Here is a 16,817-nt window from a genome sequence, read left to right as displayed (position 1 = left end):
ATTTCAAAAGACTGTAGACACATTCCATCACTGTTTGATGTATGATTCTTCCTCTGCAAAATGCTCGATTTGTCTTCTTTTTCAAGGATACTTTGACATTCGTCAATCAGAAAGCGATTGAAGGTCCTGATGGCCAGGATCTCGGCATGCCAGTCATGGATGCCGACACCATTCGACTGTGGTATTTTCGACACGGGAAGGCATTTCATGCCAGTTCTACGCAATCAAACTTAGATTCAAAGCGAGTCGTAAGAGTCTAGGAGTTCTTACGCCAAAGCCAGACAGGTCAAAACACCGTTCTGTTCAGCAACGATGCCACTCAGAGGAACCCATTCATGTAAGCCATTATCGCGAATGGCAGGTTTCCGTTTTGCAGGTAACTTGTGGAATTGCTGCAATACTGCTTGCGCAATCAAATCAGCCTGTGAAGTCATCTAAGCACCCATGTCCAGATTATACGACCCGGTTTGGTCCAGTGACCAAGAAGCCTGAATAAATGGATTAGCAAACGAGGAGTACCTAAGTGATAGAAGCTGAGCCTCCTCTTCCCAGGATGTTGCACCGACGATTCTCCGGTTACAGTGGAAAGTGCCCTGAGGCCCGCCTGTGGATGCACAGTTGCACGTGATGACCTTCGCCAATCAGATCTAGCGATTCGCCTGCCCTAGATCGCTTAGTCATTTAGCACACAATCCGAGCGAAATTGACTGCCCGTAGACAATCGACCCCCCTCAACTTTCCATCGCCAATCCACGGTCAACTACACAACACCTTGTCGCCTTAAACGCACAACCAGCGACAAGATGCGAACCTACGAGGACACCTTCTCCGGCGCGAGAATCTACCCTGGCAAGGTACGCTCCTCCTGCCTTTTACCCCGTTGATGCGATCCGGTCGATTATCGAAATGCGAAGTTCCAAGTCGCTGGAGGTGGATGATGACGATGATGGATCGCATGGACAAGGCACACTTGGTGCTGAACAAGATGAGGACATCAAAGGCTAACGGGTATCGCTCCACAGGGTAAGCTCTACGTCCGTGGCGACAGCAAGATCTTCCGATTCCAGAACGGCAAGTCGGAGTCTCTCTTCCTTCAAAGGAAGAACCCCCGCCGTATCGCATGGACCGTCCTCTACCGCCGACAGCACCGCAAGGGTATCTCTGAGGTATGCAACAATTGAAAGCCAGCGGCACTTCGCACGAAGCTCGTCACTGCTGCTGGCCCTCATGACAACATTTGCCACAAGACAGAACTGACACATTCTACAGGAGGTTGCCAAGAAGCGAACCCGCCGCACTGTCAAGGCTCAGCGTGGTATCGTTGGTGCTTCTCTTGACGTGATCAAGGAGAAGCGCAACATCCGACCCGAGGCCCGCTCCGCTGCCCGCGCCCAGGCCATCAAGGAGAGCAAGGAGAAGAAGCAGGCCGAGGCTGCTACCAAGAAGTCCGAGAAGGCTAAGCTCGCTGCCCAGGCCTCCAAGGGCCAGGCTGTCCGACAGGTCAGCAAGCAGGGTGCCAAGGGCTCTGCTCCCAAGGTCCAGGCCAAGACCCGTTAAATTAGGAATGGAACTTGAGTGAGGATGAAAATGGGAGAGTGGAGTCCGTGGTTCTTGTGTCTTTGTCCGGCCGGTTCTTCTACAATCTCGGGTGCATGGAATGCCAATAGGGTGCATTGATAGTTGAGCAATGCAAAATGGTCAAACAAACAAACAGACAACGCATCTGATTCTTGTCGTGACGAACAAGGGATGTGCAGTTGTGCGGTGGCTCGGTAAATACCTCACGGCGTTATTGGAAACTAGCAACTTAGCTTGTTAGATAACGACACAATGCCTTACGATGCAAGACCAGACGTCACGGGAATCGCTTCAATTAGATTGTGTTCAATGGTATTCATGTAGTTTGTCTCTATTCTATCGTTGTCTCATACCCTCGTCTATATTCTGTCTTTAGAATCTCTTGTGCGAGTTGATTGGATTACAAGTGAGGAAGGACACCAAGGGCACCAGACTTCTCGATGCTTCCAGGCTCATCACTAGAGGCATAGGTGATCTTGCCGTGGTCGATAACCACGGCGAAACGACCAGTTCGCTCGCCCAGGTTCCAGCCGATGCTGGTGGAGAACTTGGCGTTGTGGTCGGACATGAAGAGCTGGCCATGTTAGTGTTGTCTCTTTGTGCTAGAGATGTTCCAAGATACGTACAATCTTGTCATCGGTGATGCCATTAGCCTTGGCCCAACCGTGCATGACAAATGCGTCGTTGACAGCAACGACGATGACCTGGTCAACGCCCTTGGCCTTGATCTGCTCAATGTTCTCGACGTAAGAAGGAACGTGAGAGGCACTGCAAGTAGGAGTGAAAGCACCGGGGACAGAGATGAGGACGACCTTCTTGCTCTTGAACTCTACAGGACAATATCAGTGTGGAACCGGTGGGCTATAAGAAATCACCTACCCTGGCTGGCGTTGTAGTTGGTGGGAGCACCACAGGTAGAGAACTCAGCGATCTCGGGAGTGGGCTGGACGTAGCTAAAGAAGACACCCTCGGGGAAGTCGGCGCCGACCTTGAGTTCAGGCATGTTGACTGTGTTTGTGTGGTTGGTGGTGTTTGTGTGTTTGCGTGTTTGCGTGGTTGATGGTGATGAATGAAAGGGTTAAGGTTTGATGTGTGTTAAACTGGGAGACGAGAGATGGAGCCGACAGAGTACATGGAAATATATAGAATATATTGGGTTGGTAGCAGCTTCTCGTTCTAGGTAGTCCTCCGTGTCTGAACTATGCCGCTCTTTCCCTAAGGCACTCTAGAGCCAACGTGGGGATTCTATGCCCCGCTACCTGACCTCCATTCTGTACCCTTTCGGAGAGCCATCGGAGAATCAGAGTCGGCACTGGCTGGCGCAATGAGGGTCGTCCATGACCTCAGTGAAGGACCTGTGGAGATGTTCGGAAGGCGGTCGACGCGGCCTTTGTGGGACCTCCATCTACCGCTCGTGGCGCACTGGTCTGGCATTAAACGCGGAGCACCTTGATAGGGACAGGTCACTACTGTTCAGGGCAAGGCTCCTTCCTTACAAGGGCCCTGTTTGGAATCATTTCTGATAGTATATGCTCCGCAAAATTCACATTGTCGTGTTTTCTCGGACAAATATCAATCGACCTGCTTCATGATGCTGTTAGGTGAGGCTCGGCTTCAGCTTCGGTATGCGAGTTGCGTTCGGTTGAGTATTTGTCATCCGGAGCGATCTGATTAGATTATCAGCGTCAGGAGTATCGCCGACAGGTTCCAAAACGGAGGAGGCTATGACATATTATCTCTTGATTCCAAATAGTAAAGTTGTAACTACTAAGTACCTAGGTACTAAGGTTGTGGATGGCTTGTACTACGAAGCGACACTCTATCTCGAGACAAGACCTCTGTTCAAGTCAAGACCACTCAAGTTCATCGCCGAGTTGGAGATGTTGGGTTTTGCGAAATGGAGATCATAGTAACGTCGGCTAGCCAGGTACACAAGTATAATTTTAGACCGAACGTTCTGTATTGTCTCCGACTGGATTGACTCGGCTGAATAAGTTTCGAGTTAATGGTGGATGATATTTTTAATACTCCGATTACCCTAGAGCACCTATGCTCCCCATTTGCATTTGTCGTAAACACAACGATGCTAGCTTTTAGGAAATACGAATTTATGAGGGTCAGTTTGGGGGATTTTCGTTGTCCCTTGACTAGTACGGGTGTTATATTCGTACCTACTAATGAGGTAGGCACATCAGGTCTCGGCACTAATTGTGGCAGTCTCTTTCGTTTGTTTGTAACACCACAATCGCAGTGTGACTTCGTTCAACCACAATACTTATTACGAGAACGGGTGATTTGTTGCTCACGATCCATATTGTCCGCAAGAATCTCCTGAAGATTTATTCATTTTCATTCGAGGAACGTATGTCTTTGAATGATGCTGTTTACAATAATTCTATTCGCCTACCAATCACCAGCGACCATGATTACATACTAACTTGCCTGTTTTGAACAATAATGATTTGCAGGATGTACGGACCGAACCGTCCCGAAGCGGGGGAAGACGCCCTGTGCATGATGAACTGACAACACTAACCGACGTTTTGTAACTCACCAAGACAAGACAAAATGGCAGAAACAAGTTCTGAACAACCAGCAGCCGGCTCAGGTATGCCCCTCACACGGCGTATCCTTCAGCACTAACTGGTATACTAGAGACATGGACAGTAGAGAAAGTTCTCAGCGGTAATAAGCTGGTTCAGTCATCGAACTCACCCATTTCGTTTTTCCATCTTCTCGGGGGTCTAAAGACAACCAAGCGCGAGGGCTGGAAGAGACATGGAATTGAGTAAGTTGTATCTTGTCCGTAAGCTAGACATGATAGAGGCTTATGGAATGTTAGCCCCGAGTCAGTCGCCGACCACTCTTATCGGATGGGTATGATAGCAATGTTCGCTCCTCAAGGTCTCAACCAGGTCAAGTGCATGAAAATGTGTCTTGTTCACGACATCGCCGAATCTGTTGTGGGTGACATCACCCCGTTTAGTGGAGTGTCAAGGGATGAGAAGGGCAGAAGAGAGGCTGCAACTATCGAGTACATAGCCAACCGCTGGTCTGGACCGTACACTGCTGAGATAAAGGAGCTCTGGGACGAGTTCGAGGCCGCAGAGAGCCCAGAAGCTCAGTTTTCTCAAGACATAGACAAGATCGAGCTTCTGCTGCAGGCAGTGGAGTACGAAAGGAACAGCGAAAACAAAAAGGACCTGGGCGAGTTCATGGGGGTCGCACGTAAGCTACGATCTGAAGCCGGTAAGGCATGGGCGGATGAGATCCTGGCTGATAGAGAGAAATTCTGGGAGGGGACGCAGCATCTAAGGGGAGAACATGCTGAGAAGGGAGGTCTCACAGAGGAGATGACCAAGGCACACGATGCATACTATGGATAATTATTGGTAACGGGTCACAGATATTCAAAACGTTTGACCGAATAAACCAATTCTGCTGGTATCTGGGCTGAGGTCCTACAGTCATCCCGGAGCACCAGACAAGCAGAAACACAAAGTCCACCTAATGCTGACACGAAACGGAGGATACGATTGAGGTCTTGAAGACCAACCCGTCCAGGGTCAACCCTGTCAGGAGACAAAAGACTTTGACCACATCTTCCCACACCCCCTCTCTCTCTTCAATATTTAAGTTATTCTTATTTTTAAAATATCGTAGATGCATTAAGGATTACCAGTACCGCCGTAAGCTATATATTATGCGCTATGATCATCGCGCAAAAGCAATAATGAACTTGTTCCTGCTAGTCTACCTCGCTGGCTCACAACATGTAGTTAGTTGCTTTCTTTTCCTGTGTTCTAGGCCAGCCAAGTTACCAAGAGTGTTTGCTTTTACACAGTGATTAATTATAGGCACAGGCTCTAAGGGCAATAAGGAAATGTAAGCGTATGGCTGGCACCTGGGCTTGAGCCTGAGCCAAAGCAAAGCCCTTCTCACCCGCTTCACCGTATAGGTAGGTACGTCACCATGACAAACCCCTTCTTGATGCTGATGAGAAGAATATATGTAATATACCAGCATGTATTTGTATTGCTTCCAAAATCAACTGAGTCGTTTTGAATTCTTCAAATCCCGCAATCGTAACTCAATTCTTCAATCTGTCTTAGGCCCCGAAAAAGTAATTTGCAGATACACAGCAATACGGAGTAGTTGCATTCCGAGTGAGACATTGTGTTTGCAGAGTAAGAATTACTAATTGTAAGAGGGTATCGGGACAGAAGCACTCATTTGGTTTGGCGCCTTTTTGCTAACCTGATCACCAGATTGCCGAAGCATCGGCGACAAGGAACAAGGCCCTCCCTCCCTTGCTTGAGCTTGATTGATTGAGTCTCTCCACTCACATCTCACATCGCATCGTATCGGTTAGTAACTTGATACATAGCACATCATTTTTATTCCACCGTTCATGTGAACCTTGGAATTGACTTGTCAATTGCCAAGGTCCATTCCATTAGTTATTCTCTACCTAAAACCAAATGAGAAGTTCAAAGGTAATGGCTTTGAGCCTGTAGAACTAGTCTGTGAGAGCCTGATTGTTGCTCCAGTCTAGACACTCTTGAGCTCGTCCGCGACCGCATTTCATTCCCCGATGCGAATTTACATGGACCGTTGATGCGGGCTGCCCGACAATTGGGATGTGGTGCCAGCCACATGCAATAAACTTCAGCTGCACACATTCCTATCGATAGATCACAGGAACGACAGTGGCCCATGCCGCCACTCGATTCCCTTTCTGGGTTATATACAAGTATAGTTGACCAACTCGACGAGGACACAAGCCATATGGACGTTTCGTTTGTTCTTCCAGTGATCTGGTCTGGCCCAGCCCCGAGCTATGAGGAAGTAGCCACATCTAACCTACCCAGGGAGGTTTTTATGCCTTCAGCCTTTGAAACCGAACTTCTGTTGCCAGTGGTGTCACTCGGAGTGAGGCCCCGGCGGCAGCTAAACTAGGATCTACGCAAAAAGTCAACACTAGGTTAATCCCAGCTTTCGAAGGTGCACCGGATTTAGTTATAGATAGAGAGAAGCCCTTTGTAGCTGGAGCTGGAGATCGCGCTGGACGGGGATCGATATGGGAAATTGCTTTTCACATCAGCTCCTGTTATTGTGCATATTCGACCGGGTGTCAGCTTGTTGGTGTGCTGCACAACTGGATGACGGATACTTAGAGGGCCAGTGCAGCCAAACGAGGACGGGCTGAACAACTCTCAAGCCGCTGTACAACCCAATCATATGCCTCCACCCGTCTCTGCCTACCTCTTGTTTGTGGTGTGTGCAATCTGGTTTTCGCCTGTACCTTGGTCCGTGAGCCATGGCTGTTCCAAACGCGTTAAGTTTGTGGGTGATAAAGTTCGTTGCCGAAGGCTTTCCAAGATCCACTCATCCATCTCGGGATGATGGCTTTTATGAATGGTACCGCGTCGTTCTACGTTAGAGAGGCTTGTATCGACGAGCCTAACGCTTCTGGGTATCAAACCAGCCAGCAAACTGGACACCCCTGGGCAATAGTCTAGCTAACCCTACCATGTAACATGCTTTTAGCCAATGCAAGATGGGTATGGGTGCCGTCGATGACTGGGAGGCGGCTTGAGTGCTTGGGATCTTTTACAATACCAGCAAGTTATTTAAGCAACAGACTATCCCCATCGCTCAAGCCTAACGTGTGACTGGCAGACTTGCTGAAATCAGAGTCCTACTTACTCCTTATCTTACGTCTGGTACATTCTTCACTTAGATACCTTCACTTCATACAGTTTTCCACCATGGGTCTTCTTCCACTCACTTACACACGCCCAAAGCGTGTGGACCAGAGATCATATCGCAGCAACAGCGCCAGCAGCAGTGGCGACTCTCTATCTGATGGAGAAAAGACCGATGGCTCGGTCAACTCTGGCTTCTCTGGCTACTCTAGTGGTATACCTGACTCCTTGGCTTTCGACAAGATTATCGACGGGGGAACATGTCCTGTGAGTTTGCCTATTCCTGCTGGATCGCTACCTGAACTGCTACTTACTGATTTTAATAATAGCCAGTGACTGTCCGGGATTTCATGTCCTATCTCATTTACGTAGAGCACGCTGCCGAGAACCTTCAGTTCTACCTCTGGTTTAAAGACTATGAGAAACGGTTCAACACAAATCCCACGGCCGATATCAAGCTTTCACCAGAATGGACCAGAGCTATGCAGGATGAGACCATCATCAAGATCCGAAAGGAACAGGCAGATAAGATGCGCAAGGAGCCCAAGGCTGCCGCGATGTTTAGGGGTACCGATTTTGAGAAAAACCCTACCGCAAAGGATCGGAGCATGAGCGCTACCATTGACCCTTTCACAACGCCTCCACAGAGCAGTGGAGGGGATATGGCCTCGATCTTCACAGCGACAAACACTGTGCATTCACTAAATGCGACGAGCTATATGAGCCAGGCTTCCGACGCCTTCCAAACCGCTGGCACCCAACAGCCTTGTAAGTCGATATATTTCCAACATTCTGGTATCTCTCCTGTACAGACACTAATCTGCACCTAGTCACCATCCAACCATTCAGAGAAGAGGTTAACAGAGTAATCGTGACATATATTATGGATGGGGCTCCTCGACAGCTGAACCTTTCGTCTGCTGAACAAAAGGCGACTATTGTGGCACTTTCTCAGACAACACACCCGAGTGCATTCCGTAGCATCTTCAAGACGGTCGACTCAAGTCTCCGTCACCAGGCTCATCCCAACTTTGTTCGTTGGTCAATCTGTAACGGCAACCCTGCTCGTGTATTCTTTGCGCGGTCGCTGGGTGTCAGTCTCATCATCGCGGGTATTGTCACCGGTCTCATCCTCACTCTCAGCAACGCAGGTCGAGGATACCGGGCTCTGGCAGCAATCTTTCTCGTTCTGGGTATCAGCACGCTTGTTGCGGCTTACAAGGGCATGTGTGTTGTTCTTCACGGAATGCATCATCGCCACATCAGACCTTGGGAATTGTTCGTGGACAGCGAGAACATGGATGACTTGACTAAGCGAAGCTTCGATTCTTTCGGATCCAAGAATAGCTACGAGGACGAACCCTGGATTGTCAAGTATGAGAAACGCAACGTTGTCCGCAAGGTGTTTGATCGCGAAGTCTGGATCCAAGAGCCAGCGCTGCGTCAGATTCAAGACACCATTTTCATCCAGGCGATACTTGCTTCAGTCCTTATGGGCGGTATCATCACAGCCATTTTTGTGGCCGTTCCAGGAGGCCACTTCTTTTGATAGAGATTATCCTCTAGCGAATGAAAGGGATAGAGTTTTACGCACTCGGGATACAATACCTGATCATATTTCCTTTGTAAAGTTGCACATTAGTTACGGATACCCAATTATTGATAAAAGCGCGCCATAACGAAGTTTAGTAACAATAGGGAATTACCCCAGACATTCATTGATGTTAATTACTGCAATTATGGATTTATAAGTTGGTCGGTTGATTGCAGATTGTACATGCTCTGTGAAGAATCAAGTTTCAAGGGGCTTTGAGACCAGGATCACTCCTTTGACAGCCGGTCAATGCCGCTTAATATGGAGAGCCGACGGCATTTGGCAAGCCAAGCACGAAGCTCGGCATCAACCTTGAACCCCTCCCTTGTAGTGGTTAGTTATCCCGGGTCATCGGGGCTGTCAGTCAAGCCGTAATGCATGGAAACACGTAGATATATTTACCGAAGTTATTCACGGAAAACGAATGCGACTCCCCGAGTACTGCACTGATATGTAGATCGCCTCAACAGAGTTGATCCTCATCGGCCGAAAGCCGGGGGAAGGGAGCCAATTTCCTAGGTTCAATCTTTGTTGAGCTAATACGTACTGTACCTCTCTGTAATTCTTCCCCCAAAGACCTCGGCCCACCGGCTTTTTGGAGCAAGCACTGTCGAAAAAGGGTCGACCCCATTGTAATGTCAAGTTTCCCCATCCGATTGAGAGACAACCCCTCCACAGCCGTTTATACCGATTTACCTAGGTATCTTAGGTTGCCTATCTCATCTCTTTATTACTCCTTCTCTCAAGTTTGTCTGGTTCTCAATGTCTTGCACCTAAATTTCAGTTTAATCCTCATATCCTCGACAACATCATCTATCATCGCGAACCCTTGTATTAACTTTGCGCCAAAGTATCAAACTTTCGTGTCCGAGACCCTTCATCTCCATTAACTCCACTATCTACTTGGACCCCCTCTATCCTCTCGCCTCTTTGTGTGCTCGTGTGCGACGCGAGAGAAATAGTCACGCCATGACGCCCGCCTTGGAACACGAAGATGCCATTGCGCAAGATCCTCAAGCGCCGGCGCATTCATCAAACCACAAGCATCGCAGAACCATGACATCGACCGACGAGATAGACAGCACCATTATCCGACCTGGCAGTGTCAAAATCAATGTCAAGGGCGCCTTTATCGTCGACCCCGACACTGCGACGCCAGCATCGACTTCAGGCGCAAGCGCTGGTGCTGTCAATTCGATCAACGGCCGAATGAGTCCGACGCATCCCGAGACGAGCGACATTCGACTTCCATATCACACTGCCATTGTGAGCCACATTGCGATTGACGTATGTATACTCTTCCCGGAAAGATGGTCTCAGAGGAAGGCGAAAGCTGACAGAGATGGTCCCTACAGATTGGTGGTTCACTTATCAAGGTCGTCTACTTTTCACGTGAGGTTGATTCCACAGATCCTGGTGGCCGGTTGAACTTTCAAAGCTTCGAGACGGATCGCATCGATGACTGTGTCGAGTTTATGCGCCATTTGCGCGATAACCAGCTTGTGAATGGCTCGCAACCAGGAGAGCTATGTGTGATGGCTACAGGTGGTGGCGCATACAAGTATTATGACAAGATTCGGGCGGCTTTGGAAGTAGATGTGTCGCAGGAGGACGAAATGGAGTGTCTTATTATTGGTTAGTAGCCCGGCTTGCGTTCACTCGTTCCATAACTGACCATACCTTCTAGGCCTTGACTTCTTCATCACCGAAATCCCCCGCGAGGTCTTTACCTACTCCGAAACGGACCCTATGCACTTCGTTGTGCCACAAGAAAACATCTATCCTTATCTCCTTGTCAACATCGGCTCGGGAGTTTCATTCCTTAAGGTTACTGGACCACGATCATACCAGAGAGTTGGCGGCACATCGCTTGGTGGCGGTACCCTCTGGGGTCTATTGTCGCTACTGACAGGGGCGCGAACATTTGACGAGATGCTTGAACAAGCTGCCCATGGTGACAACGCCAATGTCGATATGTTGGTTGGCGACATTTATGGAACAGACTATGGCAAGATTGGGCTGAAGAGTACGACCATTGCCTCATCTTTCGGCAAGGTCTTTCGAATGAAGAGAGAAGCCGAATCAGCAGCGGAAGATGGTAGATCGGCGACACCAGAAGATGCATCCTTTAACAGTGCCGATGTGTCACGTTCTCTACTCTACGCGATATCCAACAACATTGGCCAGATCGCCTATCTTCAATCACAAATCCACAACCTATCCAACATCTACTTTGGTGGGTCCTTCATCAGAGGCCATCGACAAACTATCAACACACTAAGTTACGCCATCAAATTCTGGAGTAAGGGAGAGAAGCAAGCATACTTCCTCCGACACGAGGGTTATCTTGGCTCAGTAGGTGCCTTTCTCAAGAGGAAGCCGAAGAACTGGGGTCGGAAGGGCAGTCTTGAGGGAATGGACGACATTGCTGAGTTGCGGAGGAGTCTTCGTGACGGTGCTCCAAGCTCCAGTACGTCATAGGTTTGAGAAGATGACGGACGAGCCACAGAGATCTGTTTCAAGAGAGCTTCAAGAATATGCACAAAGGCTAACGACATCTCATTTGATGTCAGGCGGAACGGAATGGTTGATGGCAAACATGGTTGGTGGTACAATCACAGGTAGCATTGGCGGCGTACAATCAGGCGTTATTTATTTCGGGACGGAGCATAGTCTTTCTTCTGTGGGTTCTAGCGTACTATACAAGGAAACCATCGGTGATATCCGAGGACATTTCATTTGAAGTTCTTATTTGCTGCGGTTGAGAATTGGAAACTTGCATGAAGCGGTCAAATTATTTATCATATTGCGGGAGGCTGCTGGCCTTGCGACAATCGAAAGCCAATACAACCTAGCTGTGCTGATGGATGAATGGCAAAATTACGCCGTCAAAGAATGGTGTTTGGTGTCGTACATCTCATGCCCCTATCCTCGCGATAAAGGACGAAAGCACACACGATGCAAGCACACTCTTGTCGTTTGATGCCAGGCATTTATTGACTGCCGACCTTCGCATTTAAAGTCTACTCTTTGCTTCACCCACTTCTCTTCTATAGATCATCCACGCTCTTGAAGGGCATCGAAAAATCCAAGATGGCTACTGGGATCGCAGTTGTTGATAACTGGGTCAGCATTCCTGACCCCAGAATCGCAACACAGCAACCTTACTACTCGAACTACTCAGCACCTATCAGATATTACCAGCTATACAGCCCGGCAGGTGTAGTTTGGGAGACGGAAACCCTGAGCTCTTGGTCAGAATGGAGTTGCGATCACGACGGCCCATGTTGCGGGTGCGATTGCGATTGCCGGTCTGAGAAAAAGGACAATGATTCGGGAGATCGATATGAACGCGGGATCCAGAACAAACGCGGCGCTGTGAGTAACCTGTTTAGTCTATACTTTAGAATACTGCTGACTTTTGGCCCAGCACGGTGCCGCCAATCTGCAGGACCACAGAGTCAACCACGAGCCATCACCGTCCTTGAACGTCGGCGACAAGCACAACACTCAACAAAATATGCGACAGACTTCAAACAGAGAAGCGTTCCCGCACGATAAACAAGACCTTTCGTCCATGGAAGACCTTATATACAATATCGCCAAGCAACAGCGCCACCTGAACGACGCTCAGAGAAGAATACAAGATTGGGTCACGGTCATGCCTGGACTTGCAAAAAACAACATGGCTCCAGCAACAACACAAAAGACCGAAAAGTGTGGTTGCAAGAACTGTAAAGAAGAAAGAAAGCGAGAAAGGCGGAGTGCCGGCAAGGAGAAGAAACACAGGAGCAAGCAAGAGGAAGAGAAGAAGACACGAAGAAAGTCTAGACGATAAAGCATGGGATTTAATGATTTGAATCACGAGTAATAGAGGCAGGAACTTGAGGTCATGTACGGTATGAATATTGAACAGGTTGCTGGAAGGCATTTCTTAGGTTGTTAGTGTAAGTGATAAGTTGGATGTTAACAAGACGTATACGTAGAGCAGACATATTACTTCTATCTAAACTATAGCTAACAGGAAAGAAGGAATGCAAAAAAATGAGCACTCCATAGCTTTCGTTACCCTGATCCAACTATTATGAGTCTGAAATGTTGCTAGGAGTCAAACCTCATGGTTGTAAGTGTGGTTGAACGAGGCTGATTTAAGCTCGACCAATCGGGCGATTAGCGTAAATTATAACAAACGTTGCTCAACTGTAGAAACCCGTGCAGTTTAAACTCCACCTCACTGTAACTGTCAAGACTGGAACCCAATTTGTGTCAGATGCAAAAAGGAATTCTGCCGCCTCAGACCTAGGTAGAATCGACAAAAGGAAAGGGTCTGGCCGGGGATTGAACCCGGGACCTCTCGCAAGCAATGCTATAGGGTTTACCCTAAGCGAGAATCATACCACTAGACCACCAGACCTGGTCAAACGAATCTGAAGATTCGCTCGTGTTGTTGTTGAGGATCGAGATGTTATTTTGGATTATACTCTTGGCTGTATTGTGGACTTTAAAACTGCCTTGCAGGGTAGCGTCTTTTGACTGGTATGGATCTCGATGCCGTGCATCCTTCCATGTTCCACTCGGCTTCTCAGGGAATAAGATTTTGCCCACCCGGAACCCAATTGGCTATTGGTAAACATCACCGGGATTTCAATGTCGACTGTTCTGGCGAGGTGCATCTTGACAGCACGCGACCAGCGCAAGGTTTTACTGTAAGCTATTCACCACTCCATAGCCAATTGTCAACACCTTAGAAAGAAAACACCGCTGGACAACTCACCAAGGTGATAGTAGTAGTAATAACACCTTGCCCATATCAATCACATCATCACGGTAGTAACAACTGTTGTTGGTCATTTCTTTGTATTCATTTCGTTGTCATCGTGATGCACTTTCCCGTGCAGACAGCATTAGGTATTGTTCATCCTCTGTTCTCTCATCTCTCTGCCAAATAGAAAGTTCCTCGCTTTACTTCTAGTTGCCCTGTCCGACGTCCTTGCCCTTGGCGAGGCCCTGGCTCTGGCCGCCGCTGGCGTTGACGCCCTCGAGAGCCAAGCCCTTCTCGTCCTTGCCCTCAGGAAGGTCAGCGGTCTTGTCGGCACGGTCGACATGGTCAGACTGAAATCCAAGATTAGCAAAGTGTTTGTATCGGGATGTAGTACACAGATAAACTCACCTCGACCTTGCCAGCGCCGTGGACGATGTCGTGCTTGGCCTCCTCAAAGGGGCCGTTGTCAGAAGAACCGTCTCCGTTGCGAGGCATGATGATGGATTGTTTGTGGTGATGAAGGGTTTGTGGTGATGAAGGGTTTGTGGTGGTTTGGAGATATTGGTTTTGTTGTTGATGAGCGTGAATGAAGAAGGAAGAGTTTTTTGATGAGTGCAAGCAAAGTTATTTATATGCCACTGTGGTCTGGCTTTTTACCTTTTGGCAGCCCTGTGTTGAGCATCGTGATGTGATGAATCAACGACGTCATTTTAACAACGTCATTCTGATGATTGCCATGTATGCCCCTCCATCCTCCTCCGTTCTCTCGTCTCCGCAGCTGCAACAAGCCGTCTATGGGGAACAAAACGAATCACGAGCTGAGCAAATGCTCCTTAGATGGACCTGCATTCCCGTCAATCTCCATTTCGTTGAACAGCCAGCCACCGTTTTCGGTCATCACCGTCTCCTCCACGACTCATGCTTCAACAGCATCATGCCTTCTCCACAGCCACTAATTTAGTTAGCTGTTCAACGCATCTAAAACCTGGCGGAATAGGGTCCCTAGGTCCATATAAGTCTTCAGACTTAGAGACTGTTATTTCCAGTTCCATCTTCCAACATCCACCCATTGGCTCACCAGACTCCATGTCACGGTTGGCTATCAGGGAGGCAGGTATATTGTATCACACAGGTCAATGTCATACTAGTTTAAGCCTCTCAAGTCAGATTCTCATTGCAGTGCTTCTTTCTACTCTTCCTCGTTTCTGCGTATCATGAGCTGGTCATCTAAATAACCATTGTGCTACGAAACAAATTCATCAACACTTCGTCATCTTACGAAACACTCCCAAGATAATGTACATTCGCGCCTGAACAATGACAAAGAAAAATCATGGCCAGCCTCTCCATGGCCGAAGGGCTTCAGACCTCACCACTAACTTCAACGACAGGTGCTCAAGCCTTGGCAGAACGGCCTCGACGGAGATTGGTCTTTGGGGCTGGCTTCACTTCCTCCTGCTCTTCTTCAGTAGCGTCCTCCTCGGGAGCAGCTGCCTTTTTGGTGGCAGCCTTTCGTCCCTTCTTAGCAGGGGCAGGCTTCACATCCTCGTTTGCCTTTGCAGCGGCAGCTTTGCGTCCTCGTTTGGCGGGAGCGGGAGCGGGAGCGTCGTCTTCGTCTTCGTCCTTGACCTTCTTCGTGGCTGCCTTTCGTCCCTTCTTGGCAGGTGCTGGCTTCTCCTCGGCATCGGATTCATCCTTGACTTTCTGGGCTGATGCTCGACGCCCTTTCTTGCTGACGGTAGGAACGGGAGCCTCATCCTCATCCTCACTCTCGTTCTTGGCTTGGATGGACTTGCGGCCACGGGCTGTCTTAGCAGCAGGCTTCTTCTCATCGTCCTCATCAACCTTCACAGGTTCAGACTTTCGGGCTTTCTTGGTCTGCGGCTCGTCCTCCTCGTCATCAGCATCAGTGGCCTTCTTTCGTCCACGCTTGCCCTGGGCCTTGGGCTTGTCTTCACCGCCTGCTGCAGCCTGAAAAACGTTAGGAACATTTGCCATGATACCAGTGCAGCACTTACAGCCTCGGCCGCCTCCTTCTTCCTCTTCTGGGCAGGAGTCAAGTGAATGCCTGTGACACCGAGCTTGTTTTTCTCGGGGTCCTATGACACGTTAGCTGCAGTAGACATACGGATATGATTCAAAACATACTCCGTTGAAATCTTCGGGGTCAATGAAGCCCTGCGTAACGCAGCGGAGGACCTTCTCCTGCAGTTCCGGATGTTCGCTGTCGTTGTCAGCAACATGTATATGCAAACCTGTGATTGCAACTTACTTAAGCTCGTCGTAGCCGTCGATCATATCGCAATCGAAGCTACCATCGCCTTGCTGGCACAGTTCACGGACGTTCCCTAGCTGCTGACCAGAGACACAACCCCTGGGGAAAATAGCCATGAATTAGCCACCTAATACGTGCTTTTCTAATGACTGACAAACACTTACCAATGTTTCCATGACCAGCTTCCACGTTCTTCGATTTCGACCCAAGATCCGAAGCGAAGAGTGCCCTTGGTGCATTTCACGGAGTTCTTCTTACAGTGGGCGTCCTTGCAACCAGCGCGGTTGTTGGGAGATACCTCTATTGTGTTGTGAGCGGACCACTACCTACTGATAGATTCGTAATAAAGGTATGAAGCGACAACGTGTCTGTAAAAATACATGTACATATTGAAACTTACCAATACGATATTGACCCATGTTTGCTATGATACGAGACAACTGTAGAATACCAGGCGCTGAGCAGAGATGCAATGCCGGGAAGGTCGATAGGCAGGCAAAGCTTTTGGTTTTTGGGCTGAATGTGATGTATTAGGTTCTGACTGAAGAGGCTTAATGAATTTGGCACGTTGAGTAAAAGAAAAAGAAAGTATCGATTGACCCAAAGCGAAAGAGAGATTATACACTCTTCCTCTTGTCAGTGAAAGAAATCAGGCAGTCAAAGGGTGAAAAAGGTGAGATGCAATGAAAGAAGGTGGGAAGTCTGCAGCTCAGTCAGTTTTGGGGAAGGAGTGATCCGACGCGACCGCGTCCCAACTCAGCCCAGTCCAGCACTTCAGGAGTGCTATGGATCATTCGTTTACCACTCACTGCCTACAGATTGCCGCCTGAAACGTCAGCACAGCCAAGGCAGCCAATCTTTGTACAATACAGCCATCCATTGAATATAGATAAAGAATAG

General features: G+C 48.7%; 8 protein-coding genes and 1 non-coding gene across 9 annotated transcripts; 5 read left to right on the top strand and 4 right to left on the bottom strand.

Moving 5' to 3' along the window:
- The first annotated feature begins 727 nt into the window (after positions 1 to 727).
- FGSG_08676 (60S ribosomal protein L24) lies at positions 728 to 1,917 on the top strand. The gene is made up of 3 exons (XM_011321761.1): positions 728 to 854; positions 1,023 to 1,166; positions 1,270 to 1,917. Exons 1-3 carry the CDS (start codon positions 804 to 806, stop codon positions 1,555 to 1,557), a joined length of 483 nt encoding a protein of 160 aa, XP_011320063.1. The 5' UTR covers positions 728 to 803; the 3' UTR covers positions 1,558 to 1,917.
- Positions 1,321 to 2,750, bottom strand: FGSG_08677 (uncharacterized protein). Its single transcript, XM_011321760.1, has 3 exons — positions 2,458 to 2,750; positions 2,205 to 2,407; positions 1,321 to 2,152 (listed from the first exon to the last, which is right to left on the bottom strand). The coding sequence occupies exons 1-3, from the start codon at positions 2,579 to 2,581 to the stop codon at positions 1,979 to 1,981; spliced, it is 501 nt and encodes a 166-aa protein (XP_011320062.1). The 5' UTR covers positions 2,582 to 2,750; the 3' UTR covers positions 1,321 to 1,978.
- Positions 2,751 to 4,146: 1,396 nt separating this feature from the next.
- Positions 4,147 to 4,964, top strand: FGSG_08678 (uncharacterized protein; the record flags this gene model as incomplete). Its single annotated transcript, XM_011321759.1, has 3 exons — positions 4,147 to 4,186; positions 4,234 to 4,366; positions 4,421 to 4,964. 3 exons carry the CDS (start codon positions 4,147 to 4,149, stop codon positions 4,962 to 4,964), a joined length of 717 nt encoding a protein of 238 aa, XP_011320061.1.
- Positions 4,965 to 7,349: 2,385 nt separating this feature from the next.
- On the top strand, positions 7,350 to 8,835 carry FGSG_08679 (uncharacterized protein; the record flags this gene model as incomplete). The annotated part of the gene is made up of 3 exons (XM_011321758.1): positions 7,350 to 7,553; positions 7,616 to 8,054; positions 8,099 to 8,835. The coding sequence occupies 3 exons, from the start codon at positions 7,350 to 7,352 to the stop codon at positions 8,833 to 8,835; spliced, it is 1,380 nt and encodes a 459-aa protein (XP_011320060.1).
- A 1,014-nt stretch (positions 8,836 to 9,849) lies between these two features.
- Positions 9,850 to 11,623, top strand: FGSG_08680 (uncharacterized protein; the record flags this gene model as incomplete). Its single annotated transcript, XM_011321757.1, has 4 exons — positions 9,850 to 10,167; positions 10,236 to 10,515; positions 10,568 to 11,350; positions 11,454 to 11,623. 4 exons carry the CDS (start codon positions 9,850 to 9,852, stop codon positions 11,621 to 11,623), a joined length of 1,551 nt encoding a protein of 516 aa, XP_011320059.1.
- Positions 11,624 to 11,973: 350 nt separating this feature from the next.
- Positions 11,974 to 12,718, top strand: FGSG_08681 (uncharacterized protein; the record flags this gene model as incomplete). Its single annotated transcript, XM_011321756.1, has 2 exons — positions 11,974 to 12,258; positions 12,311 to 12,718. 2 exons carry the CDS (start codon positions 11,974 to 11,976, stop codon positions 12,716 to 12,718), a joined length of 693 nt encoding a protein of 230 aa, XP_011320058.1.
- Positions 12,719 to 13,203: 485 nt separating this feature from the next.
- Positions 13,204 to 13,294, bottom strand: FGSG_20700. Its single transcript has one exon. It is a non-coding gene; the product is annotated as a tRNA-Pro (tRNA).
- A 426-nt stretch (positions 13,295 to 13,720) lies between these two features.
- On the bottom strand, positions 13,721 to 14,249 carry FGSG_08682 (uncharacterized protein). The gene is made up of 2 exons (XM_011321755.1): positions 14,051 to 14,249; positions 13,721 to 13,992 (listed from the first exon to the last, which is right to left on the bottom strand). Exons 1-2 carry the CDS (start codon positions 14,135 to 14,137, stop codon positions 13,849 to 13,851), a joined length of 231 nt encoding a protein of 76 aa, XP_011320057.1. The 5' UTR covers positions 14,138 to 14,249; the 3' UTR covers positions 13,721 to 13,848.
- Positions 14,250 to 15,037: 788 nt separating this feature from the next.
- Positions 15,038 to 16,797, bottom strand: FGSG_13319 (uncharacterized protein; the record flags this gene model as incomplete). The annotated part of the gene is made up of 7 exons (XM_011321754.1): positions 15,038 to 15,613; positions 15,661 to 15,741; positions 15,791 to 15,866; positions 15,915 to 16,016; positions 16,082 to 16,217; positions 16,318 to 16,433; positions 16,727 to 16,797. 7 exons carry the CDS (start codon positions 16,795 to 16,797, stop codon positions 15,038 to 15,040), a joined length of 1,158 nt encoding a protein of 385 aa, XP_011320056.1.
- Between the last annotated feature and the right edge of the window lie 20 nt (positions 16,798 to 16,817).

Source organism: Fusarium graminearum, chromosome 2, assembly GCF_000240135.3.
Source record: "Fusarium graminearum PH-1 chromosome 2, whole genome shotgun sequence".
In the NCBI taxonomy this organism is placed as follows: domain Eukaryota; kingdom Fungi; phylum Ascomycota; class Sordariomycetes; order Hypocreales; family Nectriaceae; genus Fusarium; species Fusarium graminearum.
The sequence above is the reverse complement of the archived record's forward strand: the minus strand, read 5'-3'. Positions and strand labels throughout refer to the sequence as shown.

Coding starts and splice junctions, on each gene's coding strand:
- FGSG_08676 (XM_011321761.1), top strand. CDS start 804: ATGCGAACCTACGAGGACACCTTCTCCGGCGCGAGAATCTACCCTGGC. Junction 855..1,022: donor CGAGAATCTACCCTGGCAAG/GTACGCTCCTCC, acceptor ATCGCTCCACAG/GGTAAGCTCTACGTCCGTGG. Junction 1,167..1,269: donor ACCGCAAGGGTATCTCTGAG/GTATGCAACAAT, acceptor CACATTCTACAG/GAGGTTGCCAAGAAGCGAAC.
- FGSG_08677 (XM_011321760.1), bottom strand. CDS start 2,581: ATGCCTGAACTCAAGGTCGGCGCCGACTTCCCCGAGGGTGTCTTCTTT. Junction 2,408..2,457: donor CAACTACAACGCCAGCCAGG/GTAGGTGATTTC, acceptor ATTGTCCTGTAG/AGTTCAAGAGCAAGAAGGTC. Junction 2,153..2,204: donor GCATCACCGATGACAAGATT/GTACGTATCTTG, acceptor TAACATGGCCAG/CTCTTCATGTCCGACCACAA.
- FGSG_08682 (XM_011321755.1), bottom strand. CDS start 14,137: ATGCCTCGCAACGGAGACGGTTCTTCTGACAACGGCCCCTTTGAGGAG. Junction 13,993..14,050: donor ACGGCGCTGGCAAGGTCGAG/GTGAGTTTATCT, acceptor CTTGGATTTCAG/TCTGACCATGTCGACCGTGC.